At 39.6% G+C, this 22,334-nt stretch overlaps 1 protein-coding gene across 12 annotated transcripts in view; it reads right to left on the bottom strand.

Moving 5' to 3' along the window:
- EYA1 (EYA transcriptional coactivator and phosphatase 1) overlaps window positions 1–22,334 on the bottom strand; it is a 163,727-nt gene that overhangs the window by 59,336 nt on the left and 82,057 nt on the right. For 5 of the 12 annotated variants that reach the window (XM_064651004.1, XM_064651032.1, XM_064651014.1 and 2 more), the window contains 5 exons: window positions 13,453–13,533; window positions 11,484–11,553; window positions 10,958–11,103; window positions 6,728–6,865; window positions 114–196 (listed from right to left, as the gene is read on the bottom strand). In XM_064651004.1, the coding sequence (XP_064507074.1) occupies window positions 114–196; window positions 6,728–6,865; window positions 10,958–11,103; window positions 11,484–11,553; window positions 13,453–13,533 (518 nt within the window). Of the gene's footprint in view, window positions 1–113; window positions 197–6,727; window positions 6,866–10,957; window positions 11,104–11,483; window positions 11,554–13,452; window positions 13,534–20,326; window positions 20,348–22,334 lie in introns of those variants that run through there. The other 7 variants (XM_064651029.1, XM_064651045.1, XM_064651023.1 and 4 more) reach the window with 4 other exon arrangements.

Genomic DNA, 22,334 nt, shown 5'->3' with positions numbered 1-22,334 from the left:
TAACTTGAAAGGATGCTAATTTCTTTCAATAAGCTATTTAAGGGCTACATTTTTTCAGTGGATGAGAATTCTAAGTTGGCCAAAGTTTGCTGAGCTCCTATTTACAAATTTACCTGCTGTGAACTATTAAATCCAGTAGAATTTGTGAGGGAATTATTTCCTGCATATATTCCTGATGATGTTGTAAAACTGCTGCCTGAAATAAAAAGAAAAATTACATACATTACTAAAACAAAGTATCGGAAAATAACTTCCATCACACGATTATATCATAAGGTTATGGCATATTTGTAATATTTCCCATATGTTGCCTGATTTGGTTCTACAACATGTTAATATATGGAAAGTGATAATTCATAGTTCCTACACTGTGTGTTTCATTATTGCAATAAAAAAATCCCTTGAAATTTAGACAGGAATTTTGGAGCCACCTCAGCTCTGATTGAATATTAGGCTATCTACCACCCCTCCAAATAATACCCAGCATCGTAGAAGTAATGAGGGTTACTTCACTTTTTTTGTTGAACAGTAATGGCAAGCCTTGTCCCAAGAGATGCCATCTCCACTCACGGAAGCCCACTGGCTTTGTTTCTCCTTCCACCTTTGATAACTGTGTCCTCTCCCCTTCCTGAGCCTCAGCTCCTCACAGAAACAACAAAAGCCATAACTCCCTGCTCCAAACAGCTCAGTCCAACTGCAAAGCCATTAGGATTCACTAATCGATCATACATGGCCTTGGGCTGCAAATCTTTTCTTTTTTGATAGAGTCTATTAGGCATGACACAAGAGAAAAAAAGTATCTCTGAGAAGGGAGACCCAAGATTGAATTTAGCTCACATACTGAATTACTGCCTTCATCTCCCTCCTCCTGCTTTCATGAGCCACCAAAACGAGACAGATGGGGCTCTCAGGTTTAATACCCAACCTGAGAAGCTGTTCCACTAAAAGGGCAGCAATCCCCTTTTAGCTGTTTTGCCCTCACTGGTTATAACCCGGGAGCGACACAGCCACCAGCTCAGGCATATGGATGCACAGGGTGAAGCTACATAAGCCACCACAAAGTCTGTAATCAGGCAACCTATTGAACTTGTGCAGCAAGAGAACACCACCCAGTGCAAATTATTAAAGCACACAAGTTGTTTACAGCCTCTCTCACCACCAAACCTGCCTTAGTGCAAAGATATACAGAGAGCCTGGGAGCAAAAGCTTGCAGATGAGCAAAGGAGACAAGAAGGGAAGAAAATCAATAGAGAGCCAGGCACACAGATGCACCAATCCTCTGAGATAACCAACAAAACCTCAATTAACAACCAAATTCTATGCAGAGGTTACTCATTGGGAAAAGTGACGTTTCTTGCAACTCCAAAGAGCACAGAATGCAGGCAGGGCTGCATGCTTAGTACAACCCCCTAAGGACAATTGTGAGCTATCAACTTCTTTAAATAAAAAAACCTCAAAACCAATAGGTATCCTAGCTATGAGAAGTCAGAAGGGAAAATATTTACATGCTTTGATTGCAAAAGTAACTAAAAGCACATACAAGCTAAGACTCAAACAAAGAAGGAGATGTGAAGTCCAACAGCAAGGGGAGTAAATGATGAATCTTAAACTTAACATGTGATAATGACTGTAAATGTTTCTCTTGTATCTTCTATTAATGCAAAAGCTTTGTGGATGTTCATAGATGCTACTAATCCTGCGAACTAAAATCAGATTACTTCAGCAGAAGAGTTGACATCCAAGTTTAGCAGATAGTACAGATAAACAGTACTAATGAGAAAAACATGTTGTTTTAAATTTAATTTAAAATTGGAAAACAGATGTTATTTTTTTTTTATTATAACAAACCCCAGAGCCAAAATACAGCTGAAAAATATTTTAAATTGCAAAACTTTGAAATGATATTTTATTTCTAATAGTGCTTTGGCTGGAAGAATGTAAGTCACTGTGTCTCTTTTTATTTCTGTAGATATTTTTGAGTGATGCAGTAATACATTCAAACACAGGATTTAGACGTGCACAGTTTGAGCCACTCTAAAAAAAAGTATAAAAGAGATATAAAAAGCCTCTCATAAGAAAAAAAAAACCCAAAGGCTTTTTTTGAGGAATACGTTAGCTTCTGTCAAAAATTTGGCAAATAATTTGCAAGAGCAAATGAGTAAAGTAATCACATGCCAGCCAGCATCTCTCCCTCTCAGACAAAGACACACACATACTAACTTGCAGATCTCTCTCTTTCATCTCATGGTCAGCACTGGCTCCTATGGAGGAGGGGTAGGGGTCTCCTAGACCGTAACAAACATGAAGCAGGTTTCTCAGAAACAGCTCCGTGGGCCACCCAGAACTACAGGCCTAAAGTTCTTTTTAAAATACTTCAATGTTGCCATTTGTTTTTTAAGTATTCAGCCATAACATGGCATAGAGCTGTTGTCCTGTCTTAGCTGAACAAATACAAAAATAATAATAGTTACAAAATGCACGAGATTTACTGCTCTAACTTGGCCAGCTACGTAGCTTTAAAATGTGATAAAAGCTGTAAATTGCAGGTCAAAGGTCTATTTTGCCAAGAGCTCTGACCCACATTAAAGCCGGGAATCCCAGTCAGCGTCAGAAGGCTGCGGACCCTGCTGGGACTAGAGCGCAGGCTCCAGGCACGGGGCTTGCTGCTGTGCCGCTGCCGCGAGGCGTGGGATGCTGTCCTCCCCCGTGTATTGGCCACAGGAGTCCATTTGCTTTCCTGGCTCAGTCTCCTTGCCATGGGCTATGTCTATCATCAGGGTACAATGTATGTGGCAGAAGTTTAGTGCAGCTCTCTTGGGAAAGCCAAAGACGGCCAGATGGGCTATTTAAACTCAAGGTTTCTTCCGTTTGCTTACAGTGCTTAAAAATCCTTGGCAAACTCTCCTTTGTTGTCCTAGTAACTGGTTGGCCATCCAGCACAATATTTTTATACTGTATAATAATAACCAAATACCTTAGTGTTTACTTTTTTATGGTTGATTTCCCAAACCAATTGGATAGTTAGTCGTCACAGTCTTGGTAACTAAAACAATGCTGGTGCTCATCACAGGCATCCTACCCTTCCAGCAGTAGGATACTCGAGCGCAGGGTAAAAGCCATCTTTAATCACAATCAAAGGATACTCAAATAAGACAGTTGCAAATAGAGGTCTTTCCTTGCCGCTCCCCCCAGCCCTTCTCCACTTCATTTATCCTCACCAAGCAATCCTTATAGGATTGCTGCCTATATAGGAATAACGGTCCATTCCCACAGCCATTAGTCATGTAAGTGGTCTTTCAACATCTATGAAGCAACTTATATGAAAAACAGCTTAAGGAACACATTCGTTAAGTAAGGGGGGGGGAGTGGGGAGATGGGGTGGCAGAACTGCCTGAGCCCTCTTCTCACCCTCTCCCCTATGCACCTCCTGTTACAGGGATGATAAATTTGTAACGAACAAAAACCTGATTACCAGAATAACCTGAGCACGAAGTCACAGGCAGCAATTCTCCTTATAATTTTCAAAAGTTGGCAGTCTCTCCCTGCACTATTGTTCAGTGACTAATCACGCTGTAATTTCAGCAGGGTCAGGAAAAGCACTGGATTTAATTGGCTGCACACGCACCGCGAGGCAGAGTCTCTACATTGCAGGAAGACATTCACCCCAGGGAGAGGAACCAGAATTAACTCCAAAGCTTTCGAGCACGAGGTAACCCCAGTCAGGGAACACGAGCATGACAACTGCAAGGCCACTAGGAAATCCCCTTTACTGCAGGCAAGAACGCAGGGCCCCGAGCACACTGTCATGTAACGCATGGTTGTGAAGTAGGTTGTGGGATCCATTATCTCCATTTAGCAGCTCAGCAGCTGCACGCAGGAGATGAAGAATGGCTATTGCAGGCTATGACAAGGCTGAGGCTGCAGCCTGCCCTTATAGTGCTAGAGGGGAAAGGGAGAAGAAACTCACTTTCCTCTCTGGAAGTTTCTGCACAAACAACTTAACAGCAGCAGCACTAACCCTGTCTTCTGACATGAGAATAAATTTTGTCCTTTGAAACTATGAATAGGTTCTTCTTCCAAAACTAAATGAGGAAAGGGAAACAAATGTTTCTGTTTACTTTTAACAGCTGTTCAACCTAAAGGAAGAATTAAGTCAATTTAAAGTTATTTCAAACACAAAAGTTAGCCTAATGAAAACACAAAAAAGACATATATATTCTCATGTATAGTATACACATATACTGTCAAACATTTAACTGCAAGAAAGACCTGTTCAGCAATGTGATTCTTTTCTACTTAGCAATTAACAATTCCACCAATATTTTCATCTGAAACGTTCCATTCTTATGGTCTCCAATGTTTCTGTAGAAGACCAGTCCTTCCCTCACCCACACATTGTGCTGTTTATGAGTACAACAGAAAGAACATACACACCACAGGGACCACTCAACTCTGACCTGTGGTTCTTCTGCCCAAGCCAGACTGTCAGTGATCTGTTGACTTCCAGAGGTGGGCAGCTCACAGCCCAAGTACAGCACAGCTGGGGCAGAACCCAGGCTCAGACCCCCTCCTCCCTCAGCCCTGCAGACAACAGCATCATGAAATCAATGCCTCCGACTCTCTTTCTTGTTAAAACTTCACAACTGGGTCATCATTAACACATTTCTTTTTGAAGAATATTTTTAGATCCCTGCTTTTCAATGTGTACTGCTGAAATGCTTTCCAAGATGTTACTGTTCCATTTCTTGACAACTGACACCCTTTCCCGAGCTTGACAATTCTGATCTTATACACATTTTGCATATTGCAGAAAACAAAACAATACACTCTATGGCAGACCTCTATGCAGTCCATTGACTGAGTCCTAGCTCCATTCTACATTGTATGTGCAGGTTATCTACAAAATGTCAGCATTCACTTACTCTTACCATTTTCCAACAAACACTCTCTCATGTTACCCCACGCTGCCCCCCCTTTCTTCTCTCTATCAAATGAGTTTCCCACAAACATCTGCAAAACTACTACTTCACTTTTCTGCCTAAAATCCCATTTTATTGACACCTCTCTCCTCCGTATCTTACAAAAAACAACTTCAGAGCTGTTAGACAACCAATATGGGGTACCGACTGTTTATTATCGCTAAACAGTGTCAGCTTTATTGTTAACACTAGGCCCTTCTAGCTTGTGTGTTTTATTTTAGCCTCCAACTTCCATAGGACTACGTTTTCATTTGGCTATATAGGTTAGCACAACAGGATCCTCTGTATAGGACTGTGGCATGGAGGTACTACTGCTACAGAAATTATGGGCAACACAGACATGATTTTTCAATAACACTATTTCCTAGAGACCATGAATTATCAGTTCCTTAAAAGCTGAAATGTTGATCCAGAAATTCCTTGTAGCTGCTGCTGGCAAGTATTTTGAGCTCTCTCCTACAGAGAGGTTGGATTTTTTGGGAGGGTGGGCAGGTGTGGGGTTTTTGTTTGAGTTTTTTGTATAGCTATCTGCTGAAAGCAAAACCAATAACCTGCTTATGGTTATATTTACATCGATGAGTAGAAGATCATCCTTATTCAGCACATAGATGAAAATTTGCACACTACTCTGATTCTATCCTTCTTACTTGTCAGAGCACACTACAATTCATCAATACTTCAGACATCAGATGGTCACTTCTACCCTACAGAGCTACTCAACACACAGTTCAAAAAGGGATTATAAAAAAAAAGTGCAACAAAAAACACCTCTTTTGTGTCTGAGCAAAGGACTGGATCAATATACCCTTAAAATTGTGGAACAGAAGCAAAACCTCATTCGCTTTGTCTCTGAAAGCACTTCTGCTTCAAGACACTTCATGGAGTGTTTACTTGACAGAGCAGTTTAAATTGAGCTAATTATAATAAAGAAAGGTGCTAAACTTAAAAAAAAATGTGGTCCAATTCTGTGAGTGATCACATATTTCAACAATTCTAAAATCTGCAAGACATCTGATTCCTACTGACAAATTCAGGGGTGAAAAGGCCTGCAGTGGACATCCAAAATTAGCTATTTCTGGCAATCAAAGATTTTTTAAAATATCACTTAAAGTGGTGCACAATCCAGAACCAGGCACACCCAGTGACTTCTAGATACAGAAGGGGAAAAAGGAATTGTGAGAACAAGGTGGAAAGATATTAAGTAAACTAAACAGGCAAGAAAGGCTACAAAACATAATTGATAATAATAGCCTGCACATACAAAGACTTACAGCTTTTAAATAGACTTCAAAGAAACAGACTTCAATCATTACTTAGGCACCTCCACAGCTGCAGTAGGTATTTTTATCTTCTTGTCCCTTCTCGAACACACTCAGGTGTCAAATTATATTTGGCACTTCCTAAATCCATAATCCTGACACGTTTTCCAGGACTCGCTTTGTCTCGTTCACTATTTGCTAAACTCTGAATTATTGTTATTTGGAGATACATTTTTATTGTAATAACACTAGAACACTTCACTATTTAGAATGTAATGAAGGAAGGGATCTTCCAAACTGCTAAGAGCTGGTCTGTCACTGCTCTCAACAAAGGCAAACATCATTTCAGCTCCAACTGCAATAACATCAGAGATAAGTGCTCAAGCAAACATTAATTTTTATTCCAGGAATGTAAAGAAATAAGAAAAAAAAGAAACACCCCATAGTATTAACTGTATCTAATTAATGGTAATATCTGTTTATACAGACCTTGCATCTGGTAGCTATAGGGAGCCTGTCCAGGTTGAGGTGTGCTAAAGCTGGCACCGTAGCTTAGAAATCCTGTCTGTCCAGGTGACTGTGACTGTGCCAATCCACCTTCTGTCTTGATGCCTGCCCACAATGCACCTAAATCAGTTAGTGACAGCAAATCTATTTGTTCATATTCAAACAGGGATGGAAAATAAAATCACTTAATTAACAGCACTTTTAACATACAACTACTGTTGCTTTCATGAGAGAACAAATATCGAGAGCATGCACAAATGAACAGGGTAAAAGCAGTCTAAAAGCACACGGAAAACTGAAGTTCACCAGGGAGAGGTTAAATTCAAAACTGTGTTTCCAATAACTGCAAAAGAAATTTATACATGAACAGGAAGTTGCATTATTCCTGTCTTCCTTTCCTGCCAGAGGCGAGCTTTTCCATATACTCATGACATTACACAGAGGTAGATTAGCAACTTTATATGATTTTAATGAAACATAGCATAGCCAAGCTCTCCTGCCATCTACCCATTAACGACATAATTGAGATTTGCATCGTATAATATTCCTACATGAAAATTACACAGCTCCTAGTGCTCCTTAATTTCTAAGGAATTAGAAGTGGATAAAGAGAACTAGCAGTATTAAGTGTAATGATGATTTTTCAAAGCTAATTAAACACTATAGGAGGCATTCAGTCTTTTAACAAATAAACACCTAATAGACAAGAACTATTTCTGAAGCAGCCTCCCAAACTGGGAAAAAATAGCAGAGTCATTAATCTGCACTGACAGGGAAATCCATTACACATCACATTACACTCTCATTTCTAAACTTAATTATAAAAGAATCTGAAGTCCGATCAATAACGACTTGCTGCCCAAGTTCAGTGATTCTTCCTCCAATTTGTAAGGCAACAAGCAAGTAAATATCAGCAAGTAAAATACTGAAGAAATTCACACAGTTTAGCCTCTGTCTCTTAGTTTTAATTATAAGGTTGTCCCAACATGAACCACCATTTAAAAATAATTATAGCCAAAGCAATGGAAAAGTGATACAATATTCTTAGGTTTCACTGTGGCATTCAGTGATACCTCATTGTTCAGAAACCACCGATATTTGAACTGAATTGTCAAAGTGTGAATTAGTAACATTCCTTTGAAAATTACTGTTAATCTAAGTCCATTTTCTGGTTGGATTTTTTTAAACAATATTCAACAGTGTTTGAAGGTAGGAAAGGGCTGAGAAGTTACTATGTTTGCAAAACTTCAATACCTCCCTATATACAAATGGCAGCATATTTTCTGCCATCTAAATAATTATTTTTCAACTGCTGTCATTATTTACCCTTAATTCCTTCTGCCAGACCTGCTAACTGCCAGATTATCCCTGTTTGCTTGTTTTTCTCTGATGCTTACTTGCTTCTTCTGTTTTATGTTACAATTAAACTGCCCCAATGACAAATCTGACACCTCATTTTCAAGGGGAAACTCCTGCTATGGATGATTTGGTATCAGTGATCCTTATTTGCTGTCTGTTTAAGGACTTCTGAAAGGCTGATTAAATATTGCTTAGAGAAAGTTTGACTAAATCAAGAATTAAATTTGTAGTCTAAATTTTTTTTAACAGTGTGATTTAATTGTCCATCTCAGACCAAGTGGGAGGAGACGATCAAAGGCAGCAGCAGGAGGATGTCACTTGAGAGAAGACAACTTGGCACTCATATGCCCTTTTGCAAACCTCCATGCTATGAAGAGCCTTTCATCTCCTGAGACTTACTCTTCCCACCTGCTCTCATCCTGAAGGCCTTCACTCATCAAACCTTGATGCTCCCTTCTTTTCTCAAGTCTAATGTATGCAAGGAAGTGGGAAGGGAGAGTGAGAAAACACAAGGGGACTGCCAGGATCTAGAAAGCAAGGAAGTTGGTAAGCAAGGCCTTTGCTAGAAGCTGCTGCTGGAGCAGGCAGGAGGAAAGAGTTTCAGGAAATTCTCCAACCTCCTCAGGGGCTTTGCAGATGAAGCAGAGCCAGGAGCCCCTGGGCAGCAGCTGTCAATGGCATTCTCCTCCACCCCCCTTCCTGCCTACATGGCTGCACTGCTGTGGAGGTGGGGAAGTGGAAAAATGAAAAGGATAGAGGTGCATTTGAGACAGCATCTTCCCAAACTTTGCCCTAGAGAGAAAACTTGAGAAAGGCTGATACGGGAATTCATGAATACTTTTTCTTCCAGTAGACCCAGAGTAAAGAAACAAAAAGAGCGAGCCCCCCTGCTCAACTCAGTTTTTCGTTTCACGTATGTCATAAGTCTTCTCTCTTTATACCTGATGGAAGTGGAAGATTTCTGCCTGGATGAAAGAAAGGCAAGACAGAGGGTACATGAGGCCTAAGCTGCAGACCAAAGAGAAGAATTTTGGCTCTAAGAAAGGTTTCAGTTCTTGCCTGTTGCAAATGAGCACCCCAATGCTCCCTGCATAATTTAATTTGGGAGCATAGATCATATGATGTGCCTTAAATATGCAAAAAATACATATGATGCTAGGTCCTAAAAATTTTTAATAGTTATTTTCTTTTAAATATTGCTCCAGTACAGTACGTCAGTAAGAAGCACTTTAGTCCGAGCCACAAATCACTGTCTGAAAAGAATAAAACACGTAAAAATCTACTTTGCTTATGAACTGAGGGTTTCAGTGATCAAAATCAGCTCTGCAATGTAAAATGTTAGGCAAAATTATTTGAAGTCTTAGGCATGGGGGATGGACTAGGCAAGAAAACAAAACAAAACAAAAGAGCAGGCAGGCATGTTAACCCCTGAGAGCAGTTGCCAAGTAAAGCAACTCTCAATTACAGCTCCGACGACAGCGAGACAGCTAAACACAAGTAGTGAAATCAAGGCCTGGCTAAAGTCAGTGGGAATTTTAGAGTTGACTTCAGTGAGGTCAGGATTTCATCCAGAGGAACCAAGCAAAAAACCAAAAAAGTCAGTGTTTGGGCTGCCCAAGCTCCACAGTCAGCCAAGTATGAACACGAGGTGTCCACAGGAGAAACAGGTCAAAAACAGCATGGTGGGGAAAGGGATCGTCTGTTATCACCCCACCTGATCCAGATGGAATTAGCAAACAGCTCTCATCAGCAACAGGAGGTTTTGTGTGTGTTTAAGACTCCCCCATCTGCATAATGTAAGTTTAAAATATGTGGATTTGATCTGAAACATCCAATTTATGTTTAGAACCATATTTTAAAGTAAGGGGAAATAATAAGGTATTTCTTTTACCGATTGTTCACAATAGTCTGCTATAGGATATACCTGAGATCCAGTGGATTTCAACTTGCAGATTTCAGGATGAAAGATTCACCAGTTTTGCACTTAAAACTTTTAACAATTTTAAATGGACCAGCTTTTATGATGAGTTCTGTCATTTTTGTATAAAACTTACACTATCTGAATGTATCTTTACATAATGTATCTTTACTGCTCAAAGCATGTGGATTGTATATTTTTAATATATTCCCCCAGAGGAATATGAGGCCTATTTTCTAATAATGCATCCTTGCTGCTGCACTGCTATGTGGTCTGCCAGCAGACAGTCTGGCAGGAAAATGGTCTCACCCACAGCAGCTTGTTTTTAAATTAAATTTTTTTGGAAATATTTGCTACTTAGTACTATCTCCTTCATCAGGCAGACAGAGATTTAGTGTCAATTTACCTCAATTTTCACCTCCAGGGATTTTTAAAACATTGGAAAGTGAGATTTTTTTTGGGAGGGGAGTCCTTTTGAATCAGTTTTTTGCCTGCTGAAAATCAGCACAGCTTCATGGATTCATCTGGGTTCCAGTGATCTGTATCAGCTGAAACTCAGACCTTTATGTACCAAGGTAACCTATCGCACTGCTGGAGAGCAGAGCTACTCAGCAAGTCACCAGGGGCCATGCCTGTCTAATGGAAGCCCACGGATCTCTTTTCCTATTTCAGTGTTGCTTTTCTGATATCACCAATAAAAAGCTAATGAACCTCTCTCCTTGATCCCCAAATGGATTCATCCTCTTGAGTACCTTCTTAGCTCGTTAATATATAAATTAAAGCATCAGTCATTCGAACGTCGGGAAATCACCAGTCTTTCCCAAGAAATGCTCTAGAGCACAGCTTTCTCACTAAGTATTAACACAAGAGTCACATAATCTTGATCTAAAGAATATTTACCTCAGGAATAAAATAACACGGATGTGATTTCTTACCATATGAAGGGATTCCATAGGGTTGGCCAGGCTGGGGGTAAGTGGCATAAGCTGTAGCTTGTTGCATTCCCGTTGTAAACTGTGTCTGCCCATATGCAGCCATCGTTTGTGAAGAGGGGGTAGGAAGAATATGTGGGTAGGGTCTGCTATTGATTACAAATGACAGAAGATAAGACAAACACTGCATTAGACAGACATGCATGTACTTATTTTTAGTCTTAATATAATCCTGCTACTTCAGTAACACATAATCATAGGCCATGCTAGACAACAGAAACTATAAGACAGAGACAAAACAGTAAGAAATCAATAATAAAAAATAAGTAAAATAAGAACTTACAGATATTTTTCAAATACATTCTTATAATTTAAAAAAAAAAACCAACACATTTTTCCCTAGAAGCTGCTGTGGTTTAAATTATGGCTTAACAGATGGACCCAATTATTATTTTATATGATGTTAAAATCTGGCTATTTCACTTATTATTATTACTAGTACTATTATTATTTTAAAAAGATATCATACTTGGAAGGGTAAATCTGTGGTGGGGAGAACTGGTGTGTTTGTCTTGGGCTGAAACCACTGCTTCCAATTGCTGCACCAAGGAGAAAAGAAAGCACACAGAAGTGTAAATACACACACCAAAGATAAATATTATTTTTCCTAATAGAATTTCAGAGTATTAACAAGAGTTTAATTAAATTCAAATATCATTGATACCTTAGATAGAAAATAATATTTTATCAGGAACTACACAAGAATGCTTAACATTAAAATCTTGATCGCAAATCTCAAATACTAAATTGCCCCTTTGTACAACTCCTGAACGATAGTTTATTCTTTGGCTGCGCACAGACAACATTTTCAATGCAAACAACCTATTTCCTAATGGAAACATTTCCCTTCATATTTTCAAAGGGTTGTTGATATCTCAAGTGCAACATTTTATTAACTTTTAGAATTTTTAAGACCTACATTTTATGAAGGAGCTTTATGCGTGCTTCGATTGAAAACATATGGCCAGCTTCAGAGCACGTGCCTCTTTCTTAAAAAAAAATAATTCCTGATACAGACTATGTATTACCATATTACACTTCCTTCACTTTTCCTCCACCTTATCTGCTTACCAAAATGCTTTCAGACCTTCAAATCAGCCAGTGTTGCATAAAGATGTACAAGGTGCAGATGTTGTTAGTGAAACACTTAAGCTGAGGTGGCTGCACCATGAGCTGCTCCCCCGGCAGCCCCACGCTGCTGACACAGAGCCTTATACCAACCCATCCCCATTCCTGTCAGTATTTTTGGGCACTGCTGGGAGTGTGGCGGGTGTGCTGGCGTGCTCTGCTCAGGGCGTTATTTTTGGGAGCCCTTCCCTCTCTGGTTTCTGTTTGGGTGTCACTTCTCCTTTAGGTCCCAAGGTGGGTTTGGAAGCCTTTGCCAGGAAGGGGTCAGCGGCAGGTTATGAGACTACTGTAAAATCAGACAGTCAGAGAAACAACAGGCCCTACTGCTAAGTACTTGGAAATAAACAAGGCACGCATAATTACCCTCTGCCAGCTACCCCTTTCCTGGCCAGCTACAGGGAAAATCCATCATCTTTCTACTCCAGGAGTGCTTGTGAAGCATGTGGGGAAGCAAGGAACCTCTTTCTGTGCCTTCCACGCCTGATAATTTTTATTTTCTGCGGTCTGTGAGTCTGCAGACTTATCAAATGTTACAGTCCAACCTTTAGTCTGATCACGACAGACGTACATAACTAAACACACTGTCTTTTCTTCTTTCAGAAAACTAAAATACTCTAGAAATCTTTTGGGGGGCTTTCAGGTTTGATGCTTTCATATACAACAGCTTGTGCAGAAAATGGAGGCTGTGACAAGACTGGGAAAGGGCTAGCTACTTGGAGCCTGACTGGTTGCTAGATATTAAATTTTGCTTTTATAAAAATATAATCCCACAATATAGTATTAGATCCCTTTTTAATTTGATTTACACCATAAAAACTATGTGCTAGAAATACCACAGTTAGTCTATAGGTAGGCTAAACTGTGAAAACACCTCAGGTTGTTCTCACAGTGTTTGTCTCCTCTATGTCAGAAGCTGTGTCTGTCTTCCAAGAAGAAAAGAAGCTTGACAAAAGAATGAATACCTTTGCAATAATGAGTTACAATAAATGAGGAAGACCTACCCCTCAATTACAGTACTAATCACAAGAGGCAGGTATGTTTACTCACAGAAAAGAGAGTAATTACTCTGGGCCAGAATACTCCCTAGTGAGACTCCCACCAAACATACCAATGGGCATTAATAAGCCCAATACTGTAATGCTCCTTACTCAGGGAAAACTCCTGTTGACTTCCACTTAGATGAACAGAAATAGGCAAGAGCTGGAAAACACGCACGGCTTTTTAACAGATGTGTACAGGTTCAGACCACGCGGGATAAGAAAATCGTAAATGAAAAAATGCTGAGCTTAAGACTTTTGTTTATTCCTTACCTGATCCTGAGAAATTGTCTAAAGACCCGTCCGTGGTAGTAGTAGTAGCAATCTCACTGCTGTTCATTGGTTCTGTTTTAACTACAGAAATATAAACAGAAGATATTCTATGTGCACCTAATATTTTTCCATGCTCATGCACACACACTCACTACAGACACAAACTCAATAAAACAAAAATCTGCCAAAAATGTTTTAAATCATGGCTATCGATATTTTGCATTTTATGTATTTGTGCATACAAACAATGCAAAGTACTGGCAGCTATGATTTACACATACATATAAGATGATCAAGAGGGTTATTTCTGTCCCCAAGGAATAAGAGCCAGTGTAACAAACCAGAAGTCCCCATGCAACTCTCTGCACCTGTCCTGATTCCTCTTAATCCTGCAGACCCAACAATAAGGGTCCACATTTAGATCAGGTCACAGCATTTACAGGCTTGAAAGACAGCATGTTGAATAAGTCAAAAAAGAACATAATTTTTAAATGTTTTTTACTGAGGGCTGTTCAAATTTTGTTTCCATTCAAGGAAATTTTCAGAGGAAAATTAAGGATTTGTGATGAAGTAAAACACTTTCCTTATGCTGGATCTCTCCTCTCAAAATGAAAACCAATTTTATATTCAACGACCCTGAATAAGCAAAGGCGACACAGTTCTCACCAGACACTTTAAAGAATGCTTTCACATTTTATTCCCTCTGCATCCACAACCCCACACGGCTATTACAGAGTAAAAAAGAATGAAACCAAGAGAGATTATCTCCTGGCTCATGCTTACTCAGAATTAATAATTAATTAACTACTTTTAATAAAGCCTCAATTAAATAAACAATTTCTATTTCCATTGCTCCAGTGCAACTCTGCAATGACAGTATCCTGATCCATAGAGCAAGGACGGGACTGACCTGCCATGGATTTAAAATAGGCACAATCTCTACTCCCAGGCTGTCAGCAGATCAGCATGGCAATCTCTCAAATCCATTTTTACACATTTAGATTTTGGAGTTACAACACACCAAAAGCAACTGAGGATGATGTTTCAGAAAACAATGGAGCTGATCTTACTATCAAGATCCCCCCCCTTTCACTCTTGTTGACACACACAGACGCCACTTCCCACACACCAGTGCTGGTGCATACCTGACCTTTCAGTGAGGCATTTCTGTAACACTGTGGAAAGTAAATCTGAGAAAACCAAGGTAAACTGCACCCCATTTGGCATGTAAAGCCTAAATGTCATCATACATGCATATATCTGTGCATGTATGTTTATATATATGTGTGTTCAAGTATATCATCACTAGCAAAAAGCTTTTGGTACCAGGTTTGGAAAGGGTGAGGTAGAGGCACTTCCCTCTTTTGACAAAAGACCTTTCCTTTCATTGCCAATCTAAATTTTTATTTCTGCATGTCTATTTCTTTCACCAAACCTTATCACGAGATTAGAAAGCAATCTCTCAAGATTTTACTAATCGCCCACTATTTCTTTTGACTCCCACATGGGATTCTGTCTGCTAACTTGGGAAGTCAGCACTTAGCTCAACACAAAACTTTGCTATGTCTGCATTAACAAGCAGTGTATCCCAGTAAGAAAAGTTTGATGCAGTTAAATGGTTGGTGCAGGAGGTCCAGTTTCCATAAGTTAGGCATTTTTGAGGGAGGTTATTCAGCTGGAGAATATTAGCTGCACTTCTGCACCTTTTTTGAAAGAAGTGAAGTCCAACAGACTTCACAAGGTGAAGTAACATGATAAGAAAGGGTGGCCAAGAGGTTCACTTCAAAAGTACTCACTCATGATCTGAACTGTAACTCTAATACAAAGGTATTTCTTAAAAACGCAGCATATAAACTATCCACCATCCATTTAATAACTAAATACTCAAAGTCTAACATAAGATGTAATAAAATATTTATTGCAAAGTGTCACGAGTAGAAACCACCAGACTTTTACAGGACCTTCTACAGTTTGTCAACCTAGATATGAAGAATTATAGCATCTACATTATCTTCTGCTTTTTCTTAGAACTGTATTTTCACAACTACATTTTACAAACTAATATGTCTCTCATAGACTACTCCAACTTTCCCCAAAATCTGCAAGTTTTGTGAACCTAATTTCCATAATGCATTTATCATTTTGGAAATAACAATGAAAGGTTCTTTCCTCTATAGCTGACAGTTGTGCTGGGGGAAAAGAGAGGAAGATAAGACAGATCAACCTAAATTGGAGTAGAGGGTGTAGGTTTTCAGTATACGCTTTCTCCAAACACTTCCTCTTCTCTACTGCAGAAATAATACTCCATATTGCTCACTTTTGGATAACTGCAAATTAGCAGTCCACTGACTACACTGAACCGCCTCACACACCATAGAGAAGTATAGCATCAGTTGTTTTAGAAAAAAGCAGCCCTGCCAAGAAGGATTTGGGGGTGCTGGTGGATGAGAGGCTGTACATGAGCCAGCAATGTGCACTTGCAGCCCAGAAAGCCAATCGTATCCTGGGCTGCATCAAAAGCAGCGTGGCCAGCAGGGTGAGGGAGGAAATTTTGTCCCTCTGCTCTCTGAGACACCACCTAGAGTACAGCATCCAGCTCTGGGGCTCCTGGCACAGGAAGTACATTGACTTGTTGGAGCCAGTCCAGAGGAGGGCAACCAAGATGAAGAGAGGGATGGAGCACCTCTCCTACAAGAAAAGACTGAGAGAATTGGGATTGTTCTGCCTGGAAAAGAGAAGGCTTAGGGGTGACCTAATTGAGGTCTTCCAGTACCTGAAGGGAGCCTATAAGAAAGATGGAGATGGAGATTTTACAAGGGCATGTAGTGATGAGACAAAAGGAAATGGCTTCAAAAGGGCAGAGGGTAGATTTAGATTAGACTATTAGGAAGAAATTCTTTACTGTGAGGGTGGTAAGGCACTGGAACAGGTTGGCCAGAGAACTTGTGGATGCCCCAGCCCAGGAAGTTTTCAAGGCCAGGTTGGATGGGGCTCTGAGCCTCCTGGTCTAATTAAAGCTGTCCTTGCCCAAGGCAGTGGAGCTGGAACTAGGTGATCTTTAAGGTCCCTTCCAACCCAAACCATTCTATGATTCTTTCTGAGTGGATGTAAATGTTTCTCTTGCCGTTGTTTTAAAAGCGTTCTTCATGAGTCTTTACACCTACCTGGATCCTTGTTCAAGATACCATTTTTGGAAAAACCTCATCAAAATGGAATTTCTCTCTCTATGACTCATGAGCAATACTTCAGTGCAACATTGTTTATAACTGAATGCTGTTTACTAGACAGACTAATTTTGAAGATAGAGGAAAACATATGAAATACAATGCAGTGCATTCTTCATGGAAATTAATTTAGTTGCTGACTGGGGTGCTCACAAATTTTTCATAAAAGCTTTTCCTTATGTCTCTTCTCTCAGCTGTTGTATCTCCAGAATATAAAAACCCCACCATATAAGAAAGGATGTTCACATTATTCCTAATCTGGATACCCATTACTTGGGGGATAATAAATATGCCATCTTTAGGAACAAGTATGACCTTAATGAACCTTTGTGTTGCTGATAGTTGGGAATTGAATAAAAATGGATAGGGACTGAGAAGCTCTCCACTCTCCAAGCATTTCAACCAAAATGCTTGAAAATTACTGCATATTTCCTTTTATTAGCCTAAGGACATTTCACGAGGATGAAAGTTTGCTATACAAAAAAATAAACTGAGAAGAACAGCCATGGGGGTTACCTTTTGGAAATATTTACCATGTGTATTCTTACTGCAAAGGAAAGGTCTCTAATTTGTCCAAGACTAAAATTGACCTGCAGTGGAGCATATTTCATCCCAGAATCATGGGGAAAGAGAGCTGCAAAGGGACTGCCTAAGGTTACAAGTCTCACAGTCTATCCCAGGAGCACATCAGTAATCCACGTCTATCATGAGAGACATGTGGAGCTGTGCAAGGAAGCCAGGCTTTGGAGGGGCGTGGATCTGGCCCTGCCGCATGCTGCTTAAGCATGCTCTGAATTTCAGCTCTTCACATTTTCCACGACAATTAACATTTCTGCAACATGTCCTAAGCTTTCAAAAGATGACACTGGGAAGTGAGTGGGAATATTGCCACATCTACACAGCACACATTGCCAGCTTGCCAGTAACTGCCAACACCATGCTCAGTTGTGGCAGACACCAGAAAGTGACACAGGAGAGTTCCGATTTCTGCCACTCCTTTATCAAAACTGACTTTTACAGAGGTGCAGAATCATCAGACTTGAATTGTAGAGAACAGACTCTGATTTAGCAATGTACTACTAAGTTTTAGTGCCAACAAAATCACTCATGTAATAAAACAGATTATCAATAAAAAGTTCATGGGGAAATCTAACGTATTCTTAACCTGCAGTAAAAATGCAATGTTTATTTAGAACTACTGATATAATTTTGGTTGATATACTAAGGAGGTTAAGAAACTATGTCAACAGAGAGATATTTTTCCCCCTTATTTTTCTTTTCTAGCAATTTGTGAAATTCTAAAAAACAAGATTTAAGAAAAAACTGTGTAGGAAAAAACTGCAATACAATAATAGAAAAAAAATAAGACTAGCAGATAATAACAAAGTGTTAGCTTGGAACAAAAAAAAGCACAAAAATTCAGAGATGGTGTAACTGGTGATCTAATGTTATATTGATTGTCAAGATATTTCTTCTTAAGACACTCAGAGACTGCAAGTGCAACATGGTGTTTAGTCAGACATATTGCAAAAGGTGGCTAAAAATTACTTACACAGCAGTTTCTGAACTCTACCAAGAAAGAGAATTTCAGACCAGAACCCACAAGTTCATGTGCCTTGTTGGCCAAGTAACAACTTTCTTAGTTCACAGCTTGTCATGCAGTTTCTGGTGTACGTATCAGTGAAGAGTGCTATGAGAAATGACATGCTGGCTACTTTAAATATGGATTTAGAGACCTAATATTTGGCCACTCCTAACACAGAAGTTGCAGGAATACCTCATAAAGATTGCACCTTCAAGCGTGCAAAAGGTAAGGTTTTTAAATATCTTTCTAAAATTGCTTTTATTATCTAAAATACATATAAGGCTTGCTCTACTGAACTAGTCTTTGTTAACAGCTATGCCATATACATTAAATCAGAATAGATAACTGTCACTAACAATGAGACAAAAATTATTTCTTGAATCTCTAAGCTGATTATATTTTCCACTATTTTATCCAAACACTTCTCTGAGGTGAAGAATCTTGCAATTATAAACAGGTTACTGAAGGTTACTGAGGGTTAAGGTTACTCAATTATACTAATTCCTATCTAGGATATTATTCTCTCTTTTTATCACAGCTTATCAAATCATCAGTTCCTGACCATGAAGCCCGATAAACTTACTTGTTCCCGCTTCTCAAAGCAGAGAAGTCTTCCTGAATGTCCTTGTCTGGAAACTACCAGAACTTTCCAGCCTAAATTTATGTTTAATTTTCAAAGAAAGTCCCTGCTCAAAGCAGCACATTCTAGTTCAAGCCCAGACTGTTTCCTGCTCTCCCCCCCGCCCCTGATGTGAGAGGCTTCAAAACTTCTGCAGTATTCAGGCTGTGGCTAACACCCAGCTTTCACTGCCTACAGCTCCATGACCCTCATCTTCCTCTTATGTTATTCATTACAGCTGAGAGAGCTTTAATGTCATTGTACCTGCTCATCTAGCAGTAAAAACCTTAAATTTACAAAGAAATTGTGGCACTGCTACAGTGCAAAATCAGAAAGAAAATTCAAAACCATCTGGGTAGAGACAAGGTTTGACAGTATTTGTAGCTGCTAATCGAGATTCAGCCTGGATATTAATATGACAAGTACAGTCATGGGTTAAAATATTCTCATTAACTGCGTTTAGGAGGTGAGTATATCTGAGTCAAACTAATGTTCTTATCCCTTCACACTCACACGTCCAATTATATCAAATGTTTTGTATCTTTTCTGTCCAAATGGAGGCAGCATGTCTCCAGAAGCAATCCTTTTAGAGGTGTCATGGACTATTTCCTTTTTTTTCCCTCCCTTTTCTAGATTGGGAATTTGGCCATGCACATGTTTAACAGTTTGCAGTGTTCTTGTACAATATCCATATTCTTTAACCACAGCCAGACAGAATAACCACAAAACACCATTAATGGCCCCATCATTAATGGCAAAGAAGGTTGTCTTCAGCTACCTTCTCAGAACACGAAGTCTTCAAGTGAACAAAAGAGCAGCACGGAGAAGTCAAGCCCACTCTGCCGTTTAGGTGTACAAGACACAAGACTAAGTCATGGGAAGTCTATTCCGAAGACAGAAGCAGAATGACAAAGCAGGTGGGACTTTTCACAAATGGGAAACAATATACTCTACTTTTGGCAAGGGTATGAACTCCAGGATGGACAGACTTAAAGCCAAATTCACCTGGACAAAGAGGGACAGTCCCAGCTTCCATTACTCTCCACCCAGCAGCAGCAGCACCAAATTCTCTAGCTTATTTCATCAAACCAGGTGGCACAGGTACTTCACTCACTGAGCAGGGGTCAGATGACACTGCTAACCCCGAAGTGTAACAAAGTTTCTTTTTTTTAATCTACCTGTGCCAAGCAAAACCCCTCAGAAGATTACACGATGCAAATGCAAAAGCTAAATCATCAAGTCACAAGGCTGTGAAGTTGCTAAGGCACTTCAAATACCACCCTACTAAAGTGTGATCTTTAACTGAGATGTTCTACTTCTGTTCCCTGGAGTTTCTGCTGGTGCACACTGAGCTGGGGCTGGATTCCATCTCATCTGTATTACTGGCCAGGCATATAACATACAACATTTCGTATGACATTTGTGCACGCAATCACACTTGCATACCTGCAGATCGTGCATAACAGGCTGGTCCCACTGGAAGGACACCACACCTAGTATGATGTGTTGCAGTTACACTTTTCAGTAAAGTATTGGACATCTTCATAGGTCCTTGACATTCCTGAGTCTGTGCAGAGCCACTGTGCACATGGGGCTCTGCGACCCACAGACAAACTCAGAGGGTACTCTCACACCACCATGCTTCATCCACAGTCTGCTCTGTGCTGTGAACACGTATATTGCAAAATAAATTATATTAAAATAACGATGCTTCCAAGATGTTCCTTTTGGTTTGGTTTTTGGTTTGGTTTTTGGTTTTTCTTTTAAGTAATTTGTCATTTGGAGTATTTTTTCCCCCCTCAAATGCCTGTAGGAACCTGTATTGCTACTAACTTATCACTTAAATAAGCTTCTTTCTTTCAGGAAAACCTGAACAAAGGAAATAGTGAAGCTTGCAAAAACAGATGCCCATACATACAGAAAAAACAGTAAGTACATAAATACTGAATAGCCAATTTCCTCCTCGAGACCTTACAACAGGAGTTGCTGGACTGAGCCAGCAGAGGAGTGGACAAGTTATTTCACTGGCCAAATACCTATGAAAGAGGAATAATAGAGCATTATGCTACATGTGCTCAGAACAGACGGAAAGACTCTTGGGGAAACAGGAGAACAAAAGCACAGATAAGACAAAAAGTCTGGAAGGAAGCCAATGCAATACAGCAAGAAAAAAAGGTGAAGATCAGGGAAGAAAGGACAGTCCAAGTTCCTTGCCTTCACATAAACTGGCTGTATCTGATTTTTATCCTCCAACAGTGCCATCAGGTTGAAGAGTCTTATTAGCCTCTACAGGTTGCTTCTTTGAGCCTGTGACCTCTGCAGTTTTTTGCCTCTGGCCATGCAACTGTCCTCTTGCAGTCTTCTGGGGCTGAGTAAAGTTAGCATCAATAGTTCTTGATGCTAATACCCTACTGAAATGCAAATATTAGATCTCCCTTTAGTACACTATTATTTCAGGATTTCTAAATATGGAGGTATCCCTACATTGAGTACAAGTTTCATACCATAAAGCTCTTCAATGCAAACACAAATATAGAAACCTCAGTTTATATAATCAGCAGAAACTCCAGAAATGAGTAATTAAAAGGTACCAAAACAAAGCATACCCAAAAGAAGGATCATTTGGTCAGATTGACATCACCTACCATAACTTCGCAACCCAAAGCAAACAAAAAATAACTATTAAAAATAGGAATAAATTAAAAATCATTCACTGCCAATGAGGAAGTTTAATTGCAATACTGAAAGACTATTTTGAGTGCTACAAAGTATTGCTAGAATTACAACAAATACAATTTATAGAAATAGAATTTTCTTACAAAAATCCACATCATGTGCTATAACAATAACCAGCTCTACCCTCTCTATGGATTTCAATATTTTACTCCCCCATTACTTCAGGAAATGCTGAAAACAAATTTTTCTCCATTGTGTAGTAAAGCAACTTGACAGCAAACTTACTACACAGTGCTGTCTTTTGAAACCCTGAAGATTGATTTATATTCACCAGACTTAAAACAATCTTTCTAATGACGACCCATCAGATAGCCTCATAGTGGAGAGCTTTGACTGTCTTTGTGTGAGATCTCATTCTCATGTTGCAGCAGGTACTTAAAGAGCGAGAATCATTTTTTTTTCCAAAGGAATTTTGGTGTCCAACTCCCTTTGAAGCCTCCCTTCCTACGTATCTTTGAAAATCTGATCTTCAATTTGTTACCCATTTTCCCTTCCCACTTAATATGACAATGCCTTCTCTCCTTCCTTCTTGAACACTCAAATAAAAGGGTGGTAGCAAGTCCATACTACTAACATGAATGTAGTTGCTTGGAAAATCACAGCTCCCTCTCCCAGTCCTCATCTATTCTTTTCCATCTAGTTGCATAAAACATCAACATGACGGGCCACAGGCTTCTGTTTCTTACTCTATGCCAACAATCAGTTCTTTAGATAAAAG

Source organism: Pseudopipra pipra, chromosome 1 (assembly GCF_036250125.1).
Source record: "Pseudopipra pipra isolate bDixPip1 chromosome 1, bDixPip1.hap1, whole genome shotgun sequence".
Taxonomy (NCBI): Eukaryota; Metazoa; Chordata; class Aves; order Passeriformes; family Pipridae; genus Pseudopipra; species Pseudopipra pipra.
Note: the sequence above shows the minus strand (reverse complement) of the source record. Positions and strands in the feature narration are given on the sequence as shown.